The sequence below is a fragment of the Talaromyces proteolyticus genome (assembly GCF_021365285.1).
Source record: "Talaromyces proteolyticus strain PMI_201 chromosome Unknown BGW36scaffold_11, whole genome shotgun sequence".
Taxonomy (NCBI): Eukaryota; Fungi; Ascomycota; class Eurotiomycetes; order Eurotiales; family Trichocomaceae; genus Talaromyces; species Talaromyces proteolyticus.
Window position 1 is genome coordinate 942,741 of NW_025764287.1, and position 26,486 is coordinate 969,226.

Sequence of the window (26,486 nt, forward strand, 5' to 3'; positions counted from 1 at the left end):
GCTGTTCCCTAAAGGGGATCAGGGGGGACGCTCTGGGCAGACGCAGAGTGACTCCGGGCCGTCGCTTGGAAGCAAGGCTAGTGCCGCCGAGCCGCTAGCAGAGACTGGTCGAGGCAATATTCTCTGATTCAGGCGGCGCGATCGGGTTAAAGCCACATTGTTATTTTTATTATTGCGAGACGCAATGGGATAGAGCAACGAGGATGTTTGGAGGGCGAGATGGGATGGGTACAGGGAAGCAGCATCAGCATCATTCTGCTCTACCACCATGCTAGCCCTTAGTCAGCTGTGTTTACTAACTGATTGGGAAAGAGGGAAAGCACGATCCCCAGCAACGCGAATCAAAGGAAGGCGCCGCTGATTGGCCCGTCTGCGGCGCGCTGTGAGTGGCTGACTAAGGTGGTCTGTGTTGAGCAGCCGCCCGACGCTGCCGGACTTGTAATAATAATAATTTTACTCATGATTCTAATTCTCATTCTCTTCTTGGTATGGCGGTCAGATGACCCTGCTTGTTTATTTTCCAGCACAAGTCACACATGTTCTGGGTACATCGTTACTGTTCTTGAAGGCAGAAAAATGCATACCTGGTGCGCCTATGGAGTCCGTCAAACAGTGCTGGTTAGGCGGGGAAAGAGAATTTGAGACTCTCTGCGAGGCTGTCTACGAGGCTGACTACCAATGTCCATATACAGAAAGCTCGTGGTTATTCTGTCCCATTTATTTTGTGTTTATTCAACAATACCATTACCCGCACACTTGAATTTATACACATTGTGGGGCCAATGATGATTATTGTATCTTGCTTACGCCGCTCTCTGGGCTTTGAGACCTTAGGGACCTGATGCCCCACATATGCGGGCAGCAGAAACAAGTGTGGCAAATGACACATTTCTTGTTTCCATTGTTAGCACCAACATGCAAGCATGTTGGAAGGGAAGAAGCACCTTGAGAGAAGAATGTAAAATACGCAAACAGATGATGTTATTGAAGAGAAAAAAACTTCGGAGCCAAGAGCGAATCCACTGCGAACTATCGTGTCAATCCAATCATGAGTTCTGCGTAGCGAGTGGGTTTGCCTTTCTAGCGGCTCCAGTCGACCCTTTTTTCATTTCATTTCTGCAGGCTTAACAAGGCATCGCAGAGAGCTTCACTTGAGATTTTGAGCTGATAGGAGCATATTCTTTAATACGCAGCAATCAGACAACCCGACCAAATGAAGTCGATATATTGTTGAGCTTTTCCCATTGTAAGTTTGAAATACGTAGTCGTAATTTCATAAATTAGCTTTTCTTCAGCTAAAAAAATGCAAAAATGGCGACAGGCTGAATCGTATGGTAAGGATAATTATTGGGACCTATTCTTAGCCACATCCGGGATCACGAGGTCTTGGCTGGGAATACGGCCATTGAATAAATGTTAAATACTTACCGATACGAGGCGCAGAGCCGCCGTCCGTATTAAAAGTTTTCAAACGAGCCAAGATACTCACTAATAAGAAGAAGAAAAAGTTGTACTCACCAGTCCCCGTTACCTATGTATTATGTAGCGAAGCTGAGACTGTGGGTATCGGTTACGCGGCTAGAGCATATCCAAAAACAATTATGCACACGGTAATGACGATCAACGGAGTAATAAACACTCAATAATGTGTACCCACAATGTGACTGCTGATAACCCTTATCGATCTGTACCCAGTACAAACAAGTGTAGGAACATGGACTGTATGTACCAAAGCGGTAAGTACCTCTACCCATGTCTCACTTCTAGTGTTTTCCACAACTCCATTGGCCAGCTATCTTCTACATTTTCTATTCGGGGTTAGCGTCACGGCAGTGAGCCAGTACGGGAGATCCAACCGAGCTAATGGAGATGTATGATTGGCTATCACACCCGCTAGTAACATGTCTCACACGGTCGCATTGTCCGGTAACAGGGGTGATAATACATAATACATGGTAAATGTTTCGTGATGCTTATGCTTTTGCTCGTCAGTCTGATTTAAAAGACATCCCAAGAAAGACGTCAAGAGCCTCAATTTGCACTGCTGCAGAATGTGCCTGTATCCTTGTGCGTCGTAAGGTTGTGTTCATAATCTCTGGTCAACTGCCCCTGTGTCTTGTACCACAACTGCATATTTTGTTTCCATATAACTATATAATTATATATAATTACATCTGCTAGCTGGCGTTCGCCTCAACATGGAAATAAGGTGACTTACTGGCACGATTTTAGCTCAACATTGAAGATTATTATCCAAGTTTTTTTAACAATATCCGATGTACAACATTTGAATAATGACAGCGTTTATTCGCAACACAGTCTGATATAAGAATGTGAGCTGATGTTGAACAGAGTGGTAATCGGTAACTTATTGAATAAATCTTGGTTGCATCGTACTGTTAAATTGTATTGTGAAATATGCTAGAATAACGCCGCCAATGGCGAGGCGCAATACCGCCACCTGTGGTCAGATTAGAGCCTTCTGTCTCACTACCGTCATGCCTCAGGCTTCTGCACCATTTCTAGCGGGGCGGCTATACACAGCTCTGGTTATGAATGCTGCGGACGCTTTCTACTGGGCAGAGTACGTATTATTTCGTGCTTCTTGACGCTTGGCGGCGGCTGGCTGTAAGATTGCCCTCTGTTACGGGTTACGTGTTACAGGTTACAGACGTACTGAACCGCACCGCCCACCCGCCAGGGAACTTCTGCGAACGGCAGCAATCAATAATACATTCGCACATCATAAACAACTTCCCTTCCTCGACTTCCACGCCCCTCTTTATCGCACCGGGCATTGCTTTCTACTGACTGACCCTGGATTGCATGCTGGGAAGCAGAACTGCGTGACGTGTTTCACCGGGTGGAGGTCTGACAGGTAAGACGGGTCCCCTTGTTTATGGTCAATGGTCGAACCTGCCCGAAATGCTTCCTCTCGCCAAGAGGATCCAATTCAAAGGCTCCTGGATAGCATCAGATTTTCGTTTACTCTTTCTGCTTCATCACTTGGCATGCGAGTCGTCCATCATATTGACTTGTCCCTGTGCAGGCCTCTTTTCTTTTTCGGTCGCCTTGAAACATTTGGCCGGCGATCGCCAATGATCAGTTCCTCTCGACCCGCCCGCAACACTCCCTCTTCCATGTCGACTCGATAATATCGGTACATATTATTTAATTCGCAATTAACACCGCCGTCACCGGGTGTAGATCTGGTTGCTCCTTCGTTTTCTTCGCCCCTTCCACCTGTCCATACCACCGTCGCCTGGTCATCAAGTTTCCACGACTCCATGACATAACCTTAACCTGAGCGATTAAAAGCAACACCCTTAAAATTCATCGTCATTGATTTGTTCTCTCTTGTCACACCCAATGGCCAGCCCCGTCGTCGATCCAGTCCACCCTCCTATCTCTCCTCCGCCGCCAGTGTACCTACGCGCGTCTCCCCCACCGTCTCCCCCGAAGTCAGATCTCCCCGAAGTTCCCAGTATCGAGCTCTCAGGGGGGCCATCCAACCTGGGAAACGTAAAGAGGAAGCCCATCCCGCATGTCCCCATGCAATTCGATAGCAATGCACATATTCACAGCTCGCCGCTGTCGTCCGTACGAATCGATGGCTCGGTCGCAATTCCGCAGGCGTCTAGTGCCGTGATTGAGGAGGGTTCGGAGATCTTCAGCAACGAATCGTCCGTTCTCGATCAATCGCTGTCCAATATGAAGATTGTCGAGCCGGTTGAGAATGTCACATCCCCCAAGTTCCCGCCGCGAGTTGATTCGGTTTCTGCAATTACCCCGATTGCAGCCGCAAATCGGCACACATCTGCCAGCACTGGATCATGGTCATTAATGGGCAATGAGAAGGATGACAGCTCTAAACACGGGTCAACAGACCGACAAGATTCGGTGTCCAAGGCTTACCATAACTCTAACTCATCTCAAGGGAGCTTAGACAGCTCTCAACAGATGGATTATCACCCTCTCCAGTACCACCACCGCCCTTTCCGCGATTCACCCACCGGCCGGCAGTCCGGAGCATCTTCTGCTGAATATCTTGCTAACCCAAATCAACTACTGCCTCCTGGGAAAGGAATCCCGCGCCCAGTTTCTGCACACTCTTCCACGTCAGATCTAAGAAGCCGGTCGCCGAATCACTCCCCTAACGTCCATGCTCGACACTCATCGGGTTACTCACCGGACATGCGGCCGATGTCGACGTTTGTTGATCTGCTAAATACATCATACCCTCAGCCGTCGCCGTCGCCAGCCGGGAAAAACAACGACCATTTACGGATGCTAGTAGGGAACAACGTATCGCTACTGAGCCATAAACAGACATTTGAAATGTACTTGGCCAACGTCAAGAAAACGAATGACCCGGCCGTTCAATATGAGTTTGCGGTTTTCATGATTAGCGCGATTCAGGAGATGTACGCACAGGAGGAAGATGACACAGTGGTGGTGGATAAAGAGAAAGGCGTTGCGCCAGATATTACACGTTCTCGCTTGCTGCTTGAAGCGAAGACAATCTTGCAACGACTTGCAGATCGTAGTTATCCGTTCGCACAGTACTACCTTGGAGACGGGTACTCGTCAGGACTTTTCAATAAGGGTAAGGTGGACTATGAACGTGCTTTGCCTCTATTCGTGGCAGCTAGCAAGCATGGACATGCAGAAGCAGCATATCGGGCGGGCCTGTGTAACGAGTTTGGCTGGGGCTGTCGGGTCGACGGACCAAAAGCTGCCAACTTCTACCGCACAGCATCCTCTAAGAACCATCCCGGAGCGATGCTGCGGCTTGCTCGAGCTTGCCTTGGCGGCGACCTAGGACTGGGGAAACGTTATCGTGAAGGATTGAAATGGCTGAAACGTGCCGCCGAAGCAGCCGACCTGCAGTACAATGCGGCCCCATACGAGCTGGGACTGTTACACGAAAAAGGGTTTGGAGAGGATATCTTCAAGGATGAGGGCTATGCTGCTCAGCTGTATACCAAGTCTGCGGACTTGGGCCATGGCGAGGCCAACTTTCGAATGGGCCATGCGTACGAATTTGGCGAACTCAACTGTCCTATTGACCCAGCATTGAGTATTCATTTCTACACGGCCGCGGCGCAGATGGAGCTACCAGAGGCGCAATTAGCATTGTGTGCTTGGTATCTCATTGGTGCGGAACCAATTTTGGAAAAGGATGAAATGGAGGCATACGAATGGGCTCGTCGGGCAGCAGAAAAAGGTATGTAACCCCATACTCTACAGTTTCTAAACTCCTATAACTAACATGACGAAAGGCCTCGCCAAAGCCCAATACACGGTGGGCTTCTTCACCGAGAGCGGCATCGGCTGCCACCGCGATCCTCTGGAGGCGAATGTCTGGTACGTCAAAGCTGCGGATCAGGGAGAAGAGCGCGCCAAACACCGGCTGGCAGCAATCCAAGCAGCAGCAGATGGCGCAAACCCAGTCTCCGCCGCAAAGCCCCGAAAGAAAAACCGCACATCATCATCGGAAGCAAATAGTATGCCTCTTTCTATCCATCCATCTTCCACTATGACAATACTAACCGATTGCTCATTAGAAGAAAAAACTAAATCCAAAATCTTCGGCATTTTCTAGTTCTATACCACTTACCGGCTGGAATATACTACGAACCAAGAGCCAGCATCATCATCCATTCCATGCATCGTCACACAGTTTGCTTCAGCATCATCGTATCGTTTACATTAATCACGGACCCCATCCACCAATACATACCATACCCCTCTACCTTCAGCTTTCAGCTTCTACATCGAATCACTTCTCTTTTCTCCATAGATCTCTCATGCACCCATGACGAATATCGTAAAATACCACCTCCCATCCTTGACGCATACACACATCTCTCAATCCCCCTCTGGAGCCCTCGACGCAAGCAACCAAGACCATTTGAATACCATGGTTATAATTAATTCATTTTATCACCATTCCCATTCCCATTTCCGTTTCCGTTTCTCGATTCGATGCATGAGGGAGTTTTCATCTTTGTCTGGATCGTTAAAATAATTTTGATCGTTTGCTGCTGATGTTTTGGCGTTGGGGGTTGGTTTCGGAAGATCATGTATTTACTGTTGATATGGAAACGAAGTACAGTTTACAACATTGAACTTGATCCCGATGGCAAATAGATGATATTATAGTTCATCAGTAATGGTATGTATCTATTGGATATAACGACCGATATTATAAGGATGAGAAGTGTATTAATATAGTATATATTCCGATTCAATGTGTACACAAACAGACAAAAACATTTGAAACCGGGATGAACATTTAACCAAAAGGAGGGCCAATAGCAGATAGCAAAATATCAAACAGCAACTGATCTAGTCATCACAGCCGCACCAGGAAATAATATAATAAGTACAGGGAATCGGTAGACGACTTTTATAGCTCTCTAGTCTAAAATTCTAGAGGCTTTCCGGACACTGTCTACAGAAGAATCATACCGGCACCGGTGAACGCGGCAACGGCGACGTAGGCAGCCAGCTGCCAGGCTCCGACTACCATAGCGCTAGGGCTGTGCATGGGCATAGCGAGACCACTGGAGGTCGCGGCGCCGGAGCCACCGCCACTGCCGCCAGTACCACTGGGAGCGGAGGTCACGGTGCCAGTGCCGCTGGCAGCCTCATTCAGCAAAGAAGAGCAGGTGCCAGAAGGGCTGGAAGAGGTAGTGGAGGTGGCGGCACCGCCAAAGTCGCAGGCACTCGACTTGTTCTCGTCACTCTGGTCGTTGTAGTAGTCGTTGACGGCGAACGAGAGTTTTTGGATTTCGCTGCACATGCTGTATGCGCCGTAAACGCCCGAGGTTGAGTTGTGGTTAACACCTGCAAGCACATCCTTGTTCTTGTATCCACCTAGTTGGCTGTACAGCTGAGCAAAGGACTTGGACGAGAAGGAGGACTTGACGGCGCAGGACAATGTGCTCATCATGCAGTTACAGAGGTCCTCGTTGGGGGTGGGTGGCAGATTGGAGGATGCAGCCCAGACGGCGTCAACGGTCGGGCAGGCGGCAGCAGAGTTGGAAGGGCTGTATTTCGAGCTGGGGGTAGGACTGGGTGAGACAGTGGCGATTTCGGTCTGGAAGTTCTTGAAGTCGGGAAGCTTGCTGACACTGTTTCCATCCAAAGTGACCAGACCTGGTTATATTAGCTAGTCATTTGATTATATACAGGGAAAAGGAACATACCTAATTTGTTGGTCTGCTCGAAATACTCAAAGACAACACCACCGTTCAAGACGCCAGTCATCTGGTCACCGTACATGGTAGGGATGTTCTTGAAGGTACGACCGTTGGCTGGAGACAGACAACCGTATTCAGCAAAGAAGTAAGGGACGGAATACGAAGAGAAGTTCTTGACGATCTGGTCATAGCCGGACGATGTGTAAGTAGAAGGATCACACCATTCGTAGACGTTGTCACCGAAGAAGTCAATCGAGTCGGATTCGTCTCCGCAGTTCAAGTAGTCGGCCAGCTGAACACGAATGGAGGAGACGTCAGCAGCAGCATAGCCAACACCAATGGATCGGTAGTTCTTCTGCTTGATATAGGCCTTGGCATCACGCACAACTGCCTTGACGTACGAGGCAGCCGCAGTGGTGTTGGCGGAGTTGATGACCTCGTTACCAGCGAAGAATCCGAGCAAGTTGGAGTATTTGTTCATATTGTCAATGACGGCGGTGTAGCGGCTGTACAGGTCGGTGTTCCAGAGCGGGTCATTTTGGTTGATGGACCCATTGTTAGGAGCAGACAAATCGACGAGCACATAGATGTCGGCATCGGCGAAGGCATTCATGCAGTCATCATGGTTCTGTGTTGGGTCGACTGAGTAGACACGGATGGTGTTTGTGTTCAGGGACTGCAAGTAGGGAATGTCTCGCTGGCACGACGAGAGGGTGGCCAGGGGATCGATGTAGCCGTTTGTGTTGGTAGAGGGAGAGGGCTCCTGGTAGGCAACACCGCGCAGGAAGAACTGCGTGCCGTTGTTGCTGTAGAAGAACTTGGAACCCTTGATATCGATGGTTGGGAGGTTGGCGGCGACCGCGCTGCCGGCTAGCAGGGCAGCGCCCGTGATGGTTGAGAAGAACATGTCAATAATAAAGTGATCAAAGCTGAACGATAGTAGACGAATTGATATTGAATAGTTAGTATGTAATGTAATAGTTGGTGAAAGAGTGGATGTCTAGACAGACAAGGGAAGTGATGAAGGAGAAGATGGGGCAAAGAAAGGCAGCAGGATGGGAGACATGTTCATAAAAGCGAAAGGGTGGCCAGACATTAAGAGTTCTAGAAGGGCAACCTCGGGCCTGCTCCCTCCCTGCTTTCCCTGTTGGGTGCGGCAAGGATGTGTGGGCAGCCCCAGTCACAACGAGGCTGTGTTGTTGCATATGCGGACGCTGCGGCACTGACTGGCAGGCTTGCAGGTGGGACTGCATGGAACCCGCCTGACTGGCCCCGGCGCAGTGGGGCCTGCAGGAACCAGGACACGGGAAATAAGAGATTCACATTCATTTTAGTATTCACGCAACAAAGATACATATACCTGACCAGGAATCTGGATTGATACCGAGCTTTAGGACGGTTACATACCTGTAGAACATATGCCAACTATAATCATTGCGCATCCACAACAGAGTGTAGTGCGAACTGCGACATGTAGTTGTGGACACCATGAGACATGATGACAGATGACTTGTTGCATCTGATACCGCCGATGTAGGGACAGTCGTCGACCCACACAGCCGCCATTGGCCGTTCCCCCTCCAATGGCTGCAGTTAAGCAATGGCTAGCCGCAATAGTTCTCGTCTGGCGCTGTCTCAAACTGTTGTGCGTCGGAACTGGCAGCTTTTCCGGCCTCCCACTGGGTGACTCCTGGAAGCGGCCCACTGAGGCGTCCCCACACTGGGTCTTTCCTTAGCGGGTCAGTGGGTTCCTTGCCTTGGACGGCCGCCGATCGCTATTCGCCCCCGTGTTTGATCGTCCGGTGGGCTGCCGGACCCTGTCCAGCTGCCTCCACCATTGGCTGCGGCGGCCTGCCTTTTCGCACGGTCGGAACCAATGACATCAGCCTATTGATCTGCTTTCCTAACATCCACAGATTTACTCCCCTACGGCTTATCCTGCAACCATTCCGCTACCAAAATAAAGATGGCGTCTGACTAGGTCGGCTTCCAATAGACGTTAGTGCATATCGAGGCGTGATCTGCAATTACGCGTTCTTAGTGGGGGTTTCCTTTCACTATTGTAGGAACTACCTTCTTGCGTCTGCGGTCGGCCAAATAGAAGACTCGTCCCAACTCAGTCCTCAAAGCTTGTCATCGAAAATTTAAAACACTCACAGTCCCTTCATCGACAAGATTTACTCGTAAATCATTGCTTTACCCTGTTGGGATATGGAGCAAATGTGAAAAATCGAAACTGCTCCCTACAAGTATCTCGGAGCACAGTTTTACGTGTAAGAGGCCAAACCTCGGTGTTTTTAATGCCCGTACCGAGTCAATTCGGATATCAATTGATGTCAACCAGTCAATCAGTACGAGTTTGTTTAACATACTGATATTGCTTTCTTTATTTCATTCAAAACGCATTTAGAGTCTCAGGCCCTTACCCAAATATTTATGTACATATTAGACATTATCTCGGGCAATATTTCTCTACGGTGGACACAGGCCAGGTAACAGGAGCATGGCTGAGAAAAGCATCTTCTATTCTTGAATACAGACGACACCAGTTGCCATTTTTCACCAGGTTTATCATGGAAAATAATTCATCCTACTAGGGAAGAGATAAGAACTAATTGTGTACGTCCGTTTTGTGCATAAATCTTATCATTTTACAATTTCACCACTAATCAAAAGCTATCCGCATTGTTCTTCTTATTAACAGACTTGCTTGGCTTGTCAAACTTGTAATCACTCTTGTTACTTGATGTGTGCCATTTGTCATCCTCTCTTGACCGAAAGACCTGTTTTCCTTTCGTGCTTTGACTGTGCGCAAATGGTGGCGGTCAGCTGACTACTGCCTGAGCGTTCAGGCAGCACCCTGAACCGCTAGAATCTCACATGGTTGTGTTCTCACAATATTCTTTGTTTTCATATGCTTCATAGCGCTTATTTTTGAGGCATTGATAGCTGGAGAATTTATTATGGACGCTTATGAGAGTGTTGAATTGTGTTCTATCAAGTGCCTCTCTAACTAACTACTCAGATAAGTCCGAATGTCTAGTCTAGTGCTCGCCCGCATGGGTGAGATAAATTAAAAATTCCTTCGATCCACAATCCCTAAACAAATGAGATTCCTGTAAGTTGATCCATAACTCCTGTTTCCCATGACCATTCGAACCCCAATCCTATCGGATATTTGGTCCCTTCAAATAGACTTTGAAGGAGCATCTCATTAATCTTTGTATCGATTCATTCTTTCTAATAATCCTTTCTTCAAGGCTTCTGATAGAAGAGGAGGAATATGTATCGAGTGGATGGAAGGATTCGAATGCAAGGTGAGATGTATTTCAGAAATCCCATGAATTAAGCAGATATGTTAGGAGGTTAATCACTAGACGTATTTTCAAGCTGAAGTTTTTAAGATATTTCTCGAAATCAAAATCGAGGTTGGAACATGCAGGACGATCTTGGATTTGTTCATCACTCATCAAGTTCTCTCTCAGTTTGGCGGGTGCCAAGAATTCCTGCACCATATACAGCACAATGTGTTTGGTCATGTCCGGTAATTATAGTGAGCAGATTTTGTAGAAACATGAGGATAGAAAGCCGCATGTAAGCCTCAACATGATGGTATTTGGGACGAAGGTTCCCTCGTCAATATAAATGCTCTTCTGCTTTTCAAATAAATCCAGCCTGTTTTGGTAATTGTCGAAGATAATCCATCTTTATGCTTAAGTGTACATAAGTCAACATTTGAATGGTAAATAACCTTGTTTGTGTGGACGCCTGCTATGTCTACCAGCAGCTCAACAATAGGCAAGCTTTTGACTTCTATTGCGGCTGAGGAGCGTACATTCCGTAGTCAATTGCCGCGCGACCGATCCTTATGAAACAGAAAATGCCTTTTTCCGGCCGTAGCTCGCACTGGAATTGCATGTATATCAAGGTCACTCGTTCATATAAGATAGTGTTCAGGTTTGTCCTAGTAAGATGACCAATTCACAATCCTGGAAATCTCAGGTAACATTGGGAGTTATTGAGAGAGAAATGGAGTGGAGAAGCCACAGGAAATAAGGTGCTGGAACAGTGAAGGTTTCAAATATTGGCCATTTTCGTACAATTCTCCCATTCGCTGCACTCGGCTGAGTTTATAAAGGAGCTCTTGAAGCGGGGTTGGTTTCAAGTTGAAAGATCCTTTTCGAAATATTTGCTGGATGATAACAAAGACTTTCCATCTAGAATGATTACCTTCAGAATGGTCACTTGGAGAAGGAGTTGGTTATGGTTGATATGCGTCGGCGTCAGGACAGCCTGGGCGCTCATCCTCATCTACCCAGGCGTTGAGGACTTCGTCTTGTAGTCGGTTCAGGCTATCCATTCGCACTAGGAGATTCACTCGATCTGTATAGCGGAGCTGAGCACGGACTCGATTGATAGATGCGGTCTGGCATCCAAAGGAGCAGCCGTTGAAGAGATTTATGTCGGGGTGTGGGCAGTGCCGTAAGGATTTACATACAACCAGTAGAGGTGGATTTCCACATGTTTTGCGGCGCTATCATCCAGGTTGGATAGCCATGGAGGGGTTGGAACGGTTTTATTGGTGCCATCGCCCAGCTGAAACCACGTGGTGACTTATTATCTCACAGTTGGCAAGAGCCATCGGAGGCACCAGGGCACTCAAGATCGAGTTTTTATTTTTAAACTTCACCACAGGACCGCCATTTTGTTTGGGTCTGTGTGTCTCCATGCTGTCCTTTCCATAATTGATTGGATCACTGCTTCAATTTCCTAGAGAAGCACGAGCGACAAGTGATCAGTCAGCATTCGATCTCCTGCTCCCTCGAGCCTCTTATAACACTAGTCGCGGGATAGAGCGTCCCGGTTGTACTGCACTCGTTCACAGAGGGGCATAGTGCAGACAATCTCCCGTCTGATCGTGACGGGAATGCATTGGACAATCTGCTTACTGGCGGGATCGTTGGTTTCGAGAGAGATCTGGGACGAGATCGAGCGCTTGGTCGCACAGAGTTGGAGAATTGGATGTAGTATGAGTCCGATGGACTCGGGTTACTAATAGATGTCTGGGCTTGGTGTGGTCTCTAACTCTTCATCAAACTAGTCTTCGGGAATGGCTTCCAGGAGGGTGTTGAAGTAGTTGAGATATTTTTGCCGGAATATATTGATGATCAAGGGTCCATCAATATCTATTCATTAGATGATGTTGTCCAGATATCTGATCCACATCTCTACCTTAAGCATCTTTCACTTCTCAGAGAGTGCCACCACAGGTATATCTTTGTTCCTCAAGGACGAACTAGGCCTGGATGGAATAATCTGTTAATAATACTTAAGACCCGCCTTTTTGGTTTCTACCACGTTCTCATCCTTATACGCGAGCCACTCATAAGATGACAGTTAATATGTCTTATTGAACGGCTTCTCATCACTATCATTATCTTCTTTAAGATGATGATCGCTGGCCATTTTGCTAGCACCATGGAAGGAGGCCTGGGATTTTGATTAAACCGACGACTCTTTCAGTTTCTAGAATAGGGATTAGCATAATCTATACGTACGATAGGACAGATGATGAAGGACGAAGAGGAGTGATAAAAGGTGCTTAAATGATAGAGAGATCTTATGCTGACATACTGAGGATATTTTGACCACACCAGACTCTTGAGAAGAGCATTGTAAAGAGCCTCTATGCGCGCCAGGTCGGGACTGTCGACGCTCATTTTCTTCATCAGGGTGCGGTACCGGGTCGGGGGCCGTGTCGCAGCGAGCCAGGAGAGCGTCCCGTGTTCATGAAACCAACAGCCGCAGTGGATGGGAAATTGGCAATGACCACGTCCGCCTTGCATCCTAGATGGTATCGACTTGAGCGACCCAATATTTCCTCGGTCCTAATGCCTTAGTGGTATGAGCACGGATAACTAGATCGGCGGTTTCGGTGTTTGTATCAGTATTGTTGTTGGCGGCTGTAATGAACTTGACCCGTAGTCTGGCGCCTGTCAATGGTGAGTGCTGTTTAATGAATGGAAATTCAACATAGAAGTAAGTATGGCCTTTTCAGTCTCTGCAGGCTCCTGAATCAGCGTAATTTGTGGAGTGTTTTTTACAGCGTTCACGGCAGCTGTCGTTCCGTATTGAGATCCAGCTGATTTCAAAGTGTGGCACGGTCCCAATTGGCCGGGAGGAAATTAAATAGATTGATCTATTTAATGTGGTCGTATGAATGCCCGAGGAGGATAGGTTGGAGTCGACTGGGAGGCTGACCTAAATTCTGTGGGTTGCGACCCTGCATGATTGCAAGGCCGCCACCCACTGGCCTGAGTTTCACGCTTTGGTGCTTTGCTTTGCACCAAGAAAAATAGATATGACCGATTGTGGTGCTCTGAAAAACGTGAAAATTGGCGAAGCAGATGATGATTTTGATATCAACCTGCACGATGTACCCATCTCGGATTGAGAAATGAAACTGCGAAATAGCATTCCAGATGCCACTAACTACACTCTCTGGATCTGGCTTTCTCATTTTTCTTACCTCACCCCCTTGATTGCTGACACGGTGTAATAATGTTAAATCGTTAGCGAAGGTGATCACATTGGTAGATAAGTCCATACATTTTAGAAGCATGGTGGAACATCTTGTCGGAGCGAGCTTCCATAAGAGCTAGTCATATTCATTTATATTAAGCTGTGTGGCCTCAATCTTCTGCTATTCGTAGGTTGAGTAGGTCTGCAGCTAAGTTGTTTTAGGTAATGCTCTTGATACTGAGGTCGACATTACGCTTCTTCAGCCAACTACCGAGGCAGTCGCGTAGATGATCAAAGATATGATTGCTTTTCGTCATGCCATGACCCAGTGATTGCAAACGTGCAAGGGCATTGGACTTGTATTGGCATGTTGACGCTGCGGAGTATGTTAGTAACGATATAGCAAGCTGGATGCCTTCAACTCGTCCTCCCCGTATACGTCAGTCGCAGTCGCCTTCTCATTTCGTACCATGTAATGGATGTCTTGGATCGTCTGATACAGTGTGACCTTTTCCGCTGTTGCTTCAGTCAAGGTCTTGTTCTTTCGCTGAGCCAGTTTGGAGATGAAGCTCACTCTAATCTGTACGACCTACAGGAAATTATGAAGTCAAAAGATGAACACAGAGTCTCGATGACCGCCTGCTATGCCGATATATCGCACGGCAAGGGTAATATGTAATGTGGCGCAGCTTTCAAGCTTCTATTTGGACTAGATGTGTTAGTAGGATTCTGGAAGTGAAGAGGTTGAGGATGAAACTTACTGCAATCTCTTGAAAAGTCTCCCGAAACTCTAGAGAGAGACTGTTCGGCGTGGTCTTTAGTTCGGTCGTAGACGTCAGCGATTTACTGACCGACATCATCGATTGTATTTCGAATTCTGATTTGGATAGCGTCTCCATCCAGTGCTTTAAGTCCGCAAAAAGAGTATCCTTTAGAACACAGTTGACTGGAACTCCACATACATCTTGCCCTCAGCGTACATTCCTCACCACAGGAGGCTGTCGCCCAGCCCTGGTAACCAGGATTGCCTCGCGGAGCTGAGTTCTTCTGGCCAACTCGCCCGGTGTTGCCAAGTAACCGTAATCGACCGATCGCAAAATTGGTTCACGTATCCATGAGCGTTCGCGCCCGCTGAGCCCCTGTTGACCGATCCAAGGCGGTAGACCTGGAACCACCACTCCATTGCCTCTTGCCCCGGTATTGTAGTAGGTGTCGTTGGGCTGCTCGACAAATGGTCCCTGAGCCCAGTCCGCTACGGAGATGGGGGTTGGGGGTTGGCGATCCCATTCATTGCGAGGAGTGCCCCGATCTGGAATTGGGCTGATAAAAGAGTTCAACTGTAGCCAATGTTAGAGAGCTCGACCCTGTTCCTGAAGACATCATGGAATGGAATTGCTCCTAAAGTGAAGGAAAGGCTTTGTTTTGGTAGAAGTCGTCGGCGTCTTTGCCTTGGAATCGTTGACCAGGAAACTGAGAGAAAATAGAATTGACGGTTACTGATATCTGTTCAAACACTGAGGTTGTTAAGTCGACATCGTGGTGTTTATATTGCTTGTAAACTCCTTGCATAAAACTCCATATCGCCTTTCAAAGTCCTGTGTCTTGCAACTGCTGATCTTATAGAATACTCTCAGTAATATCCTTATCGTTTTGGCCTAATGCCTTTAGATCCTGTAACTTTCGCTTTCCCCATCCCTTCCAGATACTAATGTTCTTTTTGGCATTGGCGTACTCTGTCCGCAAAGAGGGATTTGCAATCCTCCACACCAATTCCATTTCACCCTCAAAGGCCTGGATTCCACGGATTTGATACTTCTTATCCGTAATATTGCGATTGATCATTACATGTTGAGTATTGTTCTGTTTCAAGTCCGTCCAAGGCTGGAGGGATGCGGTCCTTTAGCTCTTGATTGCTCTATGGTTTTTCTGAGAAAAACGAAGCATCCCAGCTCCCACGATCATTTTGTTGCTCCCGACTTAGTTCTAGGTCATCCGCTTCGAGATTTGTCGGCTTGGGTATTGGTTGGAGTTGTGGTGAGGTGGCTGATGATTTGGCACTCTTAACGTACTCGAGCGGCAATTGGGATATGCCATAGCCAGAGCTTCTCTGGGTAACGAGTATTTGGAAGAAATATAATATTGTTGCAACTCTGTTTTGCGTTTTCTCACCTGGTGCTTTTTAGTAGCGTCAGATTCAAACGCGCCCATTATAGGTGAATGATAAGTTTCTCGCCTATGTTGGAAGGGACGAGAAAATATACCGCTCTTAGATCGAAATCCATTCTTCCATCCTCGTCCTCCATTGTCGCATCAATTCGTCGTGAGCCTGTTTCTCGTACCAGAGTCTTCACATCTGCTCCCGCAAATCCTAGTCTCGAAAACGAACGGCGGTTGTTAAGACACGAGAAAGCCGCAAGAGGTTTGTGATCAGTATAAAAAGCTTCGGAGCGTTCAATTTGGAGCAATTAATGCTTCTTGGATTCCTTGGAGGATTTTCGTGCTTGTATACAGCTCCAGGTTATTCGTTTATGTAATCACATCTCTCAGCAACAGTGGCAAAAACTGGGGAAGCAGCCATGCCAGGCTAAGAAGGAGAATCTCTGCGTAAGCGACGAGAAGGGATTGGTTGAACAAGCTAATCGCCATTTGCGCCTGCAAGCGTAATTTCAATAATACAGGTAGGCGTTAAGGAAGGCCGAATATGAGTTTTGTTAAAGATATTTTAACACCAACGTAGCTGCTTTGTGACAAGCTAGACAAAAGGAGTCAACTGTCGACCACATTAGAGACCTTAAACACTGTCTTAATGGGATGACTTACCGCTATGCCAGACGGCCTTCTGCAAATATTGATTATCAGCTTTGTTGTAGTGTGGATATGTCCTAGGCTGGACGGAATGTACAAGGGCATCTCCGGGGGTAGAGGGATCTCGAATCTAGCCTCTGCCGTAATGAACGGGCGGCAGTCCTTGTCTAAAAAGAAGAAAGATTGACTGTCCGTCTCTTGACACGGTTCGATCTGTTGCAGGGATGAACCCTGTAAGGGGAGACAGCATAGGAGGAGTAACGAGAGGGGTTATAGGTGAAGTTACAACCTGGTCTCAACGTCAACATGAAGACTTCTAGGAGAATATCATATACGCACAGTTTCGCGGCCACATCCACGTCCTGCAGGAAGGATCGTGTTTGAGAAAAACATTATAAAGCCCAACGTACCAGCAATCATATTGCAGGGTCAGAGGTCCAATCTCCAACATATTAATATAACACGAGAAAGATCATGACTGGAATTAATATACTTCTTTACTGCTCGATACCAGCAATTTTTGTTGGTAGAAGAAAGAAGAAATGGGAAAGACCAACTCAATATATCGTCATTAGATGATCTCGTTGACCACTTGACACCTGAATGTGATCAGCATTGCATCACTCAGCAGGCTTATATAGAAAATCAGGAGATGTCTTTATGTTTTCATGTGTGTTTCTTTTGTCGGTCTCGTAGGTAACCTCGCAGCTGGTCGAAACACTTCTGTCAGACAACGTCCTTTCGTATTCCTGCCTCTTCCACTGGGTAATCAAGAAAAGGGATTGGACCCATGAGTTTATCCGCCTCAAGTCTCGAGTTTGAGACAATTGATCCAAGATTTTTAGTCACATCTTCACAGCTTGAGATTGAGGTGTTGGAAATAATATCTCCCTTTGTCCAGCAAACCATTCAGTAATGGTTTGAGTAAATCGGAAGCAATTTCCAGTTGGGTGGCCAAATCTCCCATCCATCCTAGATGGTCTATCAAGGCAAAACTTGCTTAGCATCATACGTTACACCACGGATATCATCACCAACTTTGCCCAGCCAGTTGTGATACACAGTAGGAGAAACCTTGAACATGGCGGGTTTTCATGAGACACAAACAGTCAGGTGGTTGATCGCTTCTCCCGCAACAATATCTATAAATAGTTCAGTGTAAAGACGTAATCTGTTGGAAATGGTTTGTTTCACGAATCCGAGAATTTCTAGGAGTTCGCAGCGCAGAGTTTGATAGTTCCCACGACTACCTGTTCGCGCTGTGGAGGTGCCATCGCGATGTATTCCTCACCTAGAACGACATGATATAGCTAGCGAAGACTCCAGATTGATCAAAGATGGCAGTATCCAGTCCATGCTGATAATTCATCGCCGTTCATGCAGGATTTTCAACATTCTAACAAACTCCAAGGCATCGACAGAGTCCCGAGTGTCGGTGGGGTTCAGGAGGTGCCAGACAGCTTGAATCAACCCCACACGCAGGACATCGTTGGCTTTGGGGTGACCCATCATCTTAGCGCTAACATTGACTGTGCATTTCTGGTATCCGTCAATGTTGAGGGGTAGGTCGATTAGATCACTCTAGGTAACTTTGTCGACATAATTATATAATGGTTGTCTCTTGACATGATACTTTCTTTACCGAGGACCTAATATGACATTAGTGATTCAAGGTAATACAACAACAGGAGACATATAGTTACCGGTCGCGGTAGCTTGATAGTCAGTTAATGCGCCCATAAAACGGCTGATCCGAAAATCGATGAGTCTTCAGCCTTTTTCTGAGTCGGTGATGTCAAATACATCCTGGTCCTGAGTGTCGACGGCTGGCCCATTATAGTCATGTGGTAGCGGTCAAAATAAGCTCCCCAACCGTCCTGACTGATCCCTATGGTTCCGATGGGTACCTCGACCAGAAAGGCCGGGTACTCATCGTCTCCTATTGCGGTCATGGTGGTGATATGCCGGCGTAGCTGGGGTTGGAAGGGGCGGCCTGGAAAAGAGGGGTGAAGTGGATATGAATTCCATAGAGTATGCGCACAATACACTGTGCTTGGAAGGGGGCGACCTGGAAAATAGGTCCAGGATAAGAGAGAGGGCGTCAGGATGATCGTGACTATCTGCAGAAGGACACAGAGTAGACAAGCTGTGACTCTCAGAAATATGTTAATATGCGGTATATAGTAAAACTGACGGGCACTAGCCATGTCGTTGTTATGAAAGTTCGGAACCCTAGATATAGCGCTGTTTTGGCTGCTCTTCTCTGCGTCAGAGCAACGACCACTACTCGATTCCTCACAAGTCTCCGGTGGGTTAGGGTTACCGCGACGTCGCACATTTTCTGAATCTCCGCATACCTCACTGTCTATATCACGCTGTGGCTAACTGGAAGTGTAAGGCGACCCTGTTTGGGAAACGTTAGGTAGAACTCTCTTACTCAGTTGCCTATAAGTACCGATATAAGACCATTGGATAGACCAATCTTTGCTAGTCGCAAAGTGTTCTTATGAGTCTAAATCCTCTAGATGATGCTTTCCATCTCCCTTCTCAGAAGTATCCACAAATCGGAAAAGGCCTGATAAGGTCTTAGATGTCGGTGTAACCCGTCAATCTCCACGGGGATATCGGGGTCGCGCGCCCTATTATCGTCGGACAGTTTGTAGAAGGCGCAATAAATGCTAAACATCTCCTCATCCATCTGATTAAACCGTTTTGCATCCTGCTTTGTTGCCATACTAAAAAAGAATCGCAAGGATAAAGCTCTGTTCCCGTCATTGCAGTGTTGTTGATGGCTACCTTGAAAGCCGAGACGTTGAGGTTGTAGGGCACCCTGAGCTACCTCCATCAAAGTAGCGTAATACTTGTCTTGATCTAACAGCTGTGTCTGGATGTTCCTAATAGTTTCCTCCATGGTGTGTTCGTATTAGGGGATCCGAGCAGTCTGCTCGAATTAACAAAAAAGGGGCTACAATACTGGAGTTAACAAGACTGGGAAATATGAAAATCCTAGGAGAATCCACAACAAGAGAAACAGAGCCGAGGTTGAGAAAGCTAATAAGGTAGAAAATATAATACAATGACAGGTGATGGGTGAAAATTCAGAGAGTGAGAGTGATGGCTATCCTTATCATGCCATTTGCATAGCGCAGCAACAACCTTCCCCCCCCAGTGGTCCGAGAGACGGACGCATGGTTGCCTGTAGGTCCTTGACATGAAGCACTAGCTAAATCAACCTGTCCGCGGATTTGGATCAGAATTTCGTTGATATCGGATGGTCAGCGCATATGTAGCGAATCAAGTGACTGTTCAACGCTCTCAAAAGGCGCGCTTGAGGTGGACAATTGAGTAAGGGGAGATCATCTCGGCCGACGCTAATTTCCTTTTGGCTCCACGACTAAGGCAATAATCTCTGCATCCTTTCATTATTGGATCCTTAAACTTGAACGGAGAATTGGGTACTCCATATCGACTAGATGCATGACCATGGGAGAGGTCGACATACTTTCTATCGCCGGGCGATTTCCTTTTGCTCAAGAGTGATAAGCTTTAGGGGTCTTCGGATTCTTTCCCCCCTTTAGTGCTGAGAGCGAGGCGTTTATTAAAACGTATCCGACGGCTGTCTGACGCATCCTTTTGGATGAGTTTGAAGATATTGGAGAAGATGGTGAATCTTCATGATTCGCCGAAGAATCGAGCACGAACAGACAGAGACTTCTGGTAGTCTGATTCATCGCAGTAGATGCAGCAAAGTGCGCCAGCAATGAAACGACTGGTCTCCCAATCCTTTGCTTGGGACTGGGGTCAAGAAGAAGCTCCTTGGCCATAATAAGAAAACATCACCGCATTTCGGAGGGTGTTTCCGATTGCGGATTACTTGGATACAGAGAACCCATGGACGAATGAATAAGGGCATGCCTCCATCCCACCTAAAGGAGATATACAACGACTAACCATTGAAATAAAAAGAAAGTGTACAACAACAAAAACTCCATGTCTATGAAGAAGAAGAAGAAGAGGAGGAGGAGGAGGAGGAGGAGAAGGAGAAAAGATTCAAGACAAGAGCCAACCCTTTTATCCACAATTCCTCACGCTCCCTCCACCAAACAAACCGCAGGGAAGGCAAGTCTTTGTCCCACCTACCACACCAATCTCATGACCATAGAATTCCCTTCATATCGTTTGCGGTGTACCCATGTCTCCACTCAGTTGAAATTGAAATGGCGGCGATGATAGCATCGGTGATCCAAAAGGAGGCCGGTCAGAAGAACAAAAAGAAAACAACAAGTCGATGTCGTTAACCGCGTGCAGGATTCTGGGTATGTAATGTATGGCGTATGTGGGGAGTTACAGCGGGGATGGACATGAATATTATCACCGGCGGTTCAATGTTGTTAGGTGTTTGATGTTACATGTCAATTGAGACATTTGTGAGCGGGGTTTGGGAGGTGATAGGTCGAGTATACTACTCTTAAGAATTGATGTAATTGGATGAAACGGCTCGGTCGTGTTTGCTACAATTACTCACTCTGGCATATCGAATCAGGCAAATATGTGGATCGAGGTACTTGATGTATTATTAAAAATATTAGCATACATAGGTACAATGTAGAGTCACTACACGCACTGTAATGTTCGATTTTACTAGCTAGCTTAGTTACAAAGGATATGGGACGGCGATAAATTACGGTTGTGTTGATCGCCAACTAAATCCATACGATACAAGGCATAGGCTATGATTTAGAAGTCAAAACATCAACGTTAATAGAAAGTTAATAGTTACAGAACATTGAAACCGACAATCGTAACACGAACCAACTCGCCCTACATAGACTTTATATTCGAAACAAGGTCGGGTAAGCACCCCAAAGTATTAAAGACAAGGAATTGAAGAAGCTGGACGAGTTGCATGAATAAAAATAAACCAAGGTATTCTCAACGCCGCCTGGATATCATTCCCACGCTTTGTGTCGACGCGTACAAAGAATGGGGTTGCGGGTTTCACTTTTGTGTTTCTACAAGACCGCGCGCTTACAGCAGAGACTCTAAGAAGCTGGTAAGACCCCAGAATTGCTCGACGCCGAGGGTACCAGGGGACTTCCACTTGTCGCTCGAGAAAGAGAACTGGGCGGTGTAGGTACCGCATTCCTTGCGGATGGAGTCCATGGCTTGGGATTGCTCGATGACACCAGGAATGGCAGCACCATTGGTGTCACCAGCATGTGGCCAACCAGACTCACCGACGAAGACGACGTCACCCTTGCCAGAGCAAATCTTCTTCAGGAGATCAACTTCCTGGGCAACAAAAGAACCGGCGTTGGCAGCAGTGATGCCACCGTTGAAGAAGGCCTGGACGTTAGCGGAGACAAAGTCGACAGCACCGCAAAGAGTAGCACCACTCTCTTGCCACACGTTGAGGGGCTCGGAGATGGTAAACTGGCCAGAGTAACCAGCAGACTTGATAGTCTGGCTGGCGGAGGAGACAAAGCCAGCGAGCTCGGAAGCGGTGGTGTATCCGTCCAAGAGGGCTTCGTTGTCGAGGACAATGAATTCAACGCCCTTCCAGCCCGAAGACTTACCCCAGTTGACAATATCAGAAACCTGCTCGTTACCGGAGCTGACACCAGCATTGCTGATGAAGACTCCTAGGATAACATTGAGACCCATCTCAATAGCCTGGGTGGCGACAGTCTCGAGCTGGTTGCAGTCAGTGGAGTACATGCGGATAGCATGGAAACCGGCAGCCTTGATGGTTGCGAGTTGAACCTTGACCTCACCAGAGGTCAAGCAAGCACCGGTGTCACCAGAGTAACCAGTGTAGGTGATAGCGTAGTTCTCGACCTGTCCAAGAGAAGAACCACCGGTGGATCCAGAGGTGATGGTGCTAGAGGGAGCAGGGGCAGAGCTGGGGACGGAGCTGGCGACGGAGGTGGGTGCGGCAGCAGCAACAGCGGTGGTAGTTGGTTGAGCAGGTGCAGGTGCAGGCGCAACAGTGCTGGAGCTCAAGCCAGTGGCAGCGGGGCAGGTGTAGGTGAACGAGTGTTCGGTCACAGTGACGGTCTGTTCAGGGGCGGTGTAGGTACCAGAGGTGATGGCGGCGGGAGTGGGCCAGACCAGGACAGTGCTCGTGGGAACATAAGTGGTGGTAGGAGCAATGGTGTAGGTACCGGCGCTTGGGCACCAGTAAGTGGTGGTCTCGATCACGCTGGTGACAGTAGAGCCGGAGGGCTTGACGGTGGCGTATGGGCAGGTCACAGTGGTGGAATGCTCAACGATAGTGGTGACACCACCGACGGTGTGAGTACCACTGGGGACGGTGGCCGAGGTAGCACCACAGACATAAGTGTCCGAGGTCACGGTAATGGTGGTGGCCGGAAGCGTGTAGGTACCAGGGGTAGGGAAAACGGTGATGGAGCTAGTGGGCAGCGGCGGGGTGTAGGTCGAGGCCGGGACCGATGGTACCGGGATGGAGGATGAAGCCTGGACAGTCACGGTTGCGTAGCTGGTGGACTTGAGGGTTGTGGTGGTGGTCGAGGTGGTGGTTGGCGCCGCAGAGAATGGGATCACTGGATCGTCAGTATTTCAATTCTTCTGTGCTAAGTTCTCCATCCTAATACTCACCGGTTGGGGAACCCCAGTAGGTGACGACACTGGTGGTGCAACCGCATGTGGCGGGAGTCTCGAGTCCACGGTGGTGGAGAGCAGCATGACCGTGAGCGTGTCCACGGCGGAGTTCGTTGGCCATGACAGACCCGGCGAGGGCTGCCGCGGCGGTAAAGAAAGCGGCCTTCATTTTGATATATTGCTCGAGAGGAAGGACGCGATATACGAGAGATGGCCTCGAGAGGCAGCGTTAGAAAAATTCCTGACGGAAAGGAATGCCCGCTAAACGAGTGAAGCGGTGGTCAAAGGAGGACTGTGATGATGATAGATGAAGAGGAGAGAAAGAACAAGGAAGGAGAAGAAACAGCAGCAAGTGAGGGAAATAAGAGTAGCAGCCAGCGTGGGACTGGGGAGGCGCCGGCAGGGCTCAGGGGGGCAGCGGCCAGTCACTGCCCGTTATGGGAGCCTAGCCGGCGCATCCAATTTCGCAGCGGCTGCGGATTCGCTGCAGGCCTTGTTAGGCGCTGGACGGCGCCTGCTAGGCCTGCCTAAAGGCTGTTAGTGTGCGCTGGTCGAGTCTACTGCCCGCTGCGGCGGGGGCGGTGGAGCAAGTGAGGCTCCTGACTGGCTGGGGCTGCCCGCCCCAGCGCCGGCCCAGGCACGCGCGGCGTCTGATTGGCTTTCGCTTTCTTATTTTTACGTGCATTCGCAACTCTCTGTATAACTTCACCATCTGGCTGGACGTCTTTAGTAATTACCCAAGATGATTATGCTTGCAGTTTCCATGGTCGATATCATCCTGTCATTCACTCTTTAATAGCTCTCACCGCATCATCCCAGCTGACCTGCCCGTCATCGCAAATGAGAAACAACGGATGCTGCTATATATAATTACGCGCCGACTTTTATTGGCCGACGGCCCCCACCGCGCGCAGCCGAGGGTGCCTGGCGCTAGGCCGCATTGGGAACGTAGCCCAGGATTTAATTTCCGCCACTGCTGTGTCTCACCTGCTCTTACCTCTTGCTGCCACTGTGAGATCATCGCCATTTCACGGCTTAGTCCAACTACTAATCCCTTCCCTGCTTGATATCATTTGCAGATGATCTTCTTCTGTGGCTACGATCGCTCATCACACCCATGTCGACTCTCGCTTCTGCCGGGTCCCTTTCCTTTGTGTACGCAACCTTCCCACCTTAAAGAAGCACAGAAAAAGAACAGACGCCACCGCCGATCTCCCCGCCAGGTCCATCTCCATAAGACACATTCATCAACAACAATAATATCCTCGGACCTCCAGAGTCCAGCGTTCTACTGAGGAGTTGGTCATGCTAACTAGTTTGAGTCTCGACGTTCTGGGGACGGCCCACCCCTCACGTCGCCATTGGAGACCCAGCCACGCCGAGCCATCCAGACCGACAGCTGGCCACGAACGTGTTCGACAGCCGTTGCCCCTGGGACTCCATAATATTAAAACACGATTGCGAGGCTGAGCTGTCTGCCCTGGCATGCCAGGTGGCTCAATACTACTAATGACTATCCGTACCGGTCCGCAAATGGACTATGGAGCAGCCTGCGTAGCATTGGCAATGGTAATAGTATTAAATAATATTACTACCAAAGTTTAACTAACCTGCTTAGTCCACGGACGAGTCTGCGGATGACAAAGTCACCAAGCCACTGAGCATTGGTCTCGATGGCGGTACCAACGTGATAGTACCATGATAGTACCATGATAGTACTGTGTTCTCGACAGACGATCGTTCGTTCTGGACTGACTCCTTGACTAGTATTTTAGTTTGAACGGTAGCATGCTCCTTTATTTATGGACGATTCACATGGACGCGCGTGCGATCGCTCGATCCGCTGTGATCGTCTGTGCTAACGAGACGACTGCGGAGTCTGGACGGACGACGGAGCAGCGATCGAGAGGAATTCAGTCAGGAGACGGAGACTGAGTCTGTATGTGGCTGTCACTCATGATTTTATTTTTTTTAGCAGCCCACTGCCCAGTTTCTTGGCCAATAACGTCTCGTCGAAGTAGGATTGGAGATGGTTCATAAACATAGCAAGCCTCTTAACCTTAGCCCCTGACTCCGCACAATCTCACTCATATCACAAACCATAATCATTCGGCAGTCGGGCGTGTAGGAAATCGAATACTAACTGACTCAACATCTGAACTTGCTGCTAACAGACAGAATTTCAAACTAAGTGGTGGCAGGTAACGGTCGTTTAAATATACATCCCTTGCATCTCCCTGTTTCAGGGTCGTCTACACCTTACAGAATCACAGTACCAGAGCGCTGAAACTAACAGTGAGTTATGCTTGCATTAAAAATTCAAATATATACAGGACACAAGCTCGTCCGCCTATCCCACGCCGAAATATCAGATACGAGGAATCAATCCCAAATAAATTCCAACACCAACCAACACCCAACGCCAGAAATCTGCAGCCTAGTCTTCATCCTCCATTCGTTCCATCCCCAATAATATCCAAAATATAACACCGTTCTATATCAATCAGCTTTGTCCATTCTACAATCACATTGCAACAGGACAATAGGCACTCCTTACCTGTACGAGATCAAAGTCTATCAAAGTCACATTCTCACCGCCCAAACCACCAGCCCCAAAACCCACTCTGACCTTGCTCGCGCTTCTGCTCCTCGACAACCTGTCGATGCGCCCATCCGCCCTCGACGTTGTAGTGCTTGACATCTTGCAGCCCGGAGAAGAGGCCACGGCCAGCTGCGTTGCGGCGGATGCCCTGGTTGGTTGAGGTAGGCCGAACCCAGTGGTTTATCGTGGGATTGAGCATGGATTCGACGGGGGAGTGGGTATTTTGTGAGTTGGAAGTCGATTTAGACGTAGTCATTTTGTATGAGTAACGGTATACCGAACCTGTCTGAGAGGAGATGATGGTTGATTATGATGATTGAACACTCCATCGACACGCTGAGGAGTCATGATTATATACATGCGAACTGAGTCCGTCAGACCACTCGGTATGAGTCCTCGGCAATGCAGTCGGTCATATTGCATGATTCTATCCAAAGCCAGCAAAGTCCGAGTCGGGGCCGTCCGACCAACACCAGCGATAATATCAATCAATCAATGAATGTAAACATTCACTACCTCTCTACGAGAATTCTCAGGAAACAAGCAAAATTTCATCCCTAGAAATTATCGTTCGCAATTAATCGAATGCTGTCTGTAGGCGAGTGTGGCTGTGGTGGTTAATGGCGTGGTTGAGTTATCAATGTATCGCGTGACGCAAATTATACGCTTGTACATGTAACCAACAAACATCGACACAATAATGATTATTCCTACATTCGTCCAATCAT

General features: G+C 48.0%; 6 protein-coding genes across 6 annotated transcripts; 1 reads left to right on the forward strand and 5 right to left on the reverse strand.

Annotated features, from left to right (window-relative positions):
- Positions 1–3,369: 3,369 nt before the first annotated feature.
- Positions 3,370–5,605, forward strand: BGW36DRAFT_431357 (putative chitin synthase activator; the record flags this gene model as incomplete). Its single annotated transcript, XM_046220971.1, has 3 exons — positions 3,370–5,227; positions 5,283–5,507; positions 5,568–5,605. 3 exons carry the CDS (start codon positions 3,370–3,372, stop codon positions 5,603–5,605), a joined length of 2,121 nt encoding a protein of 706 aa, XP_046068126.1.
- An 852-nt stretch (positions 5,606–6,457) lies between these two features.
- On the reverse strand, positions 6,458–8,115 carry BGW36DRAFT_400219 (1,3-beta-glucanosyltransferase gel3; the record flags this gene model as incomplete). The annotated part of the gene is made up of 2 exons (XM_046218611.1): positions 6,458–7,164; positions 7,215–8,115. 2 exons carry the CDS (start codon positions 8,113–8,115, stop codon positions 6,458–6,460), a joined length of 1,608 nt encoding a protein of 535 aa, XP_046068127.1.
- A 6,003-nt stretch (positions 8,116–14,118) lies between these two features.
- Positions 14,119–15,110, reverse strand: BGW36DRAFT_410630 (uncharacterized protein; the record flags this gene model as incomplete). The annotated part of the gene is made up of 4 exons (XM_046219146.1): positions 14,119–14,319; positions 14,492–14,635; positions 14,711–15,050; positions 15,094–15,110. 4 exons carry the CDS (start codon positions 15,108–15,110, stop codon positions 14,119–14,121), a joined length of 702 nt encoding a protein of 233 aa, XP_046068128.1.
- Positions 15,111–16,311: 1,201 nt separating this feature from the next.
- On the reverse strand, positions 16,312–17,456 carry BGW36DRAFT_387059 (uncharacterized protein). Its single transcript, XM_046217067.1, has 3 exons — positions 16,875–17,456; positions 16,551–16,824; positions 16,312–16,500 (listed from the first exon to the last, which is right to left on the reverse strand). The coding sequence occupies exons 1-2, from the start codon at positions 16,953–16,955 to the stop codon at positions 16,666–16,668; spliced, it is 240 nt and encodes a 79-aa protein (XP_046068129.1). The 5' UTR covers positions 16,956–17,456; the 3' UTR covers positions 16,312–16,500; positions 16,551–16,665.
- Positions 17,457–17,920: 464 nt separating this feature from the next.
- Positions 17,921–18,899, reverse strand: BGW36DRAFT_42277 (uncharacterized protein). Its single transcript, XM_046219752.1, has 2 exons — positions 18,239–18,899; positions 17,921–18,184 (listed from the first exon to the last, which is right to left on the reverse strand). Exon 1 carries the CDS (start codon positions 18,740–18,742, stop codon positions 18,263–18,265), a length of 480 nt encoding a protein of 159 aa, XP_046068130.1. The 5' UTR covers positions 18,743–18,899; the 3' UTR covers positions 17,921–18,184; positions 18,239–18,262.
- A 6,854-nt stretch (positions 18,900–25,753) lies between these two features.
- BGW36DRAFT_261804 (uncharacterized protein) lies at positions 25,754–25,993 on the reverse strand (the record flags this gene model as incomplete). The annotated part of the gene is made up of 1 exon (XM_046210080.1): positions 25,754–25,993. A coding segment is annotated over one exon (240 nt), but the record flags the coding sequence as incomplete, so codon positions are not given.
- Between the last annotated feature and the right edge of the window lie 493 nt (positions 25,994–26,486).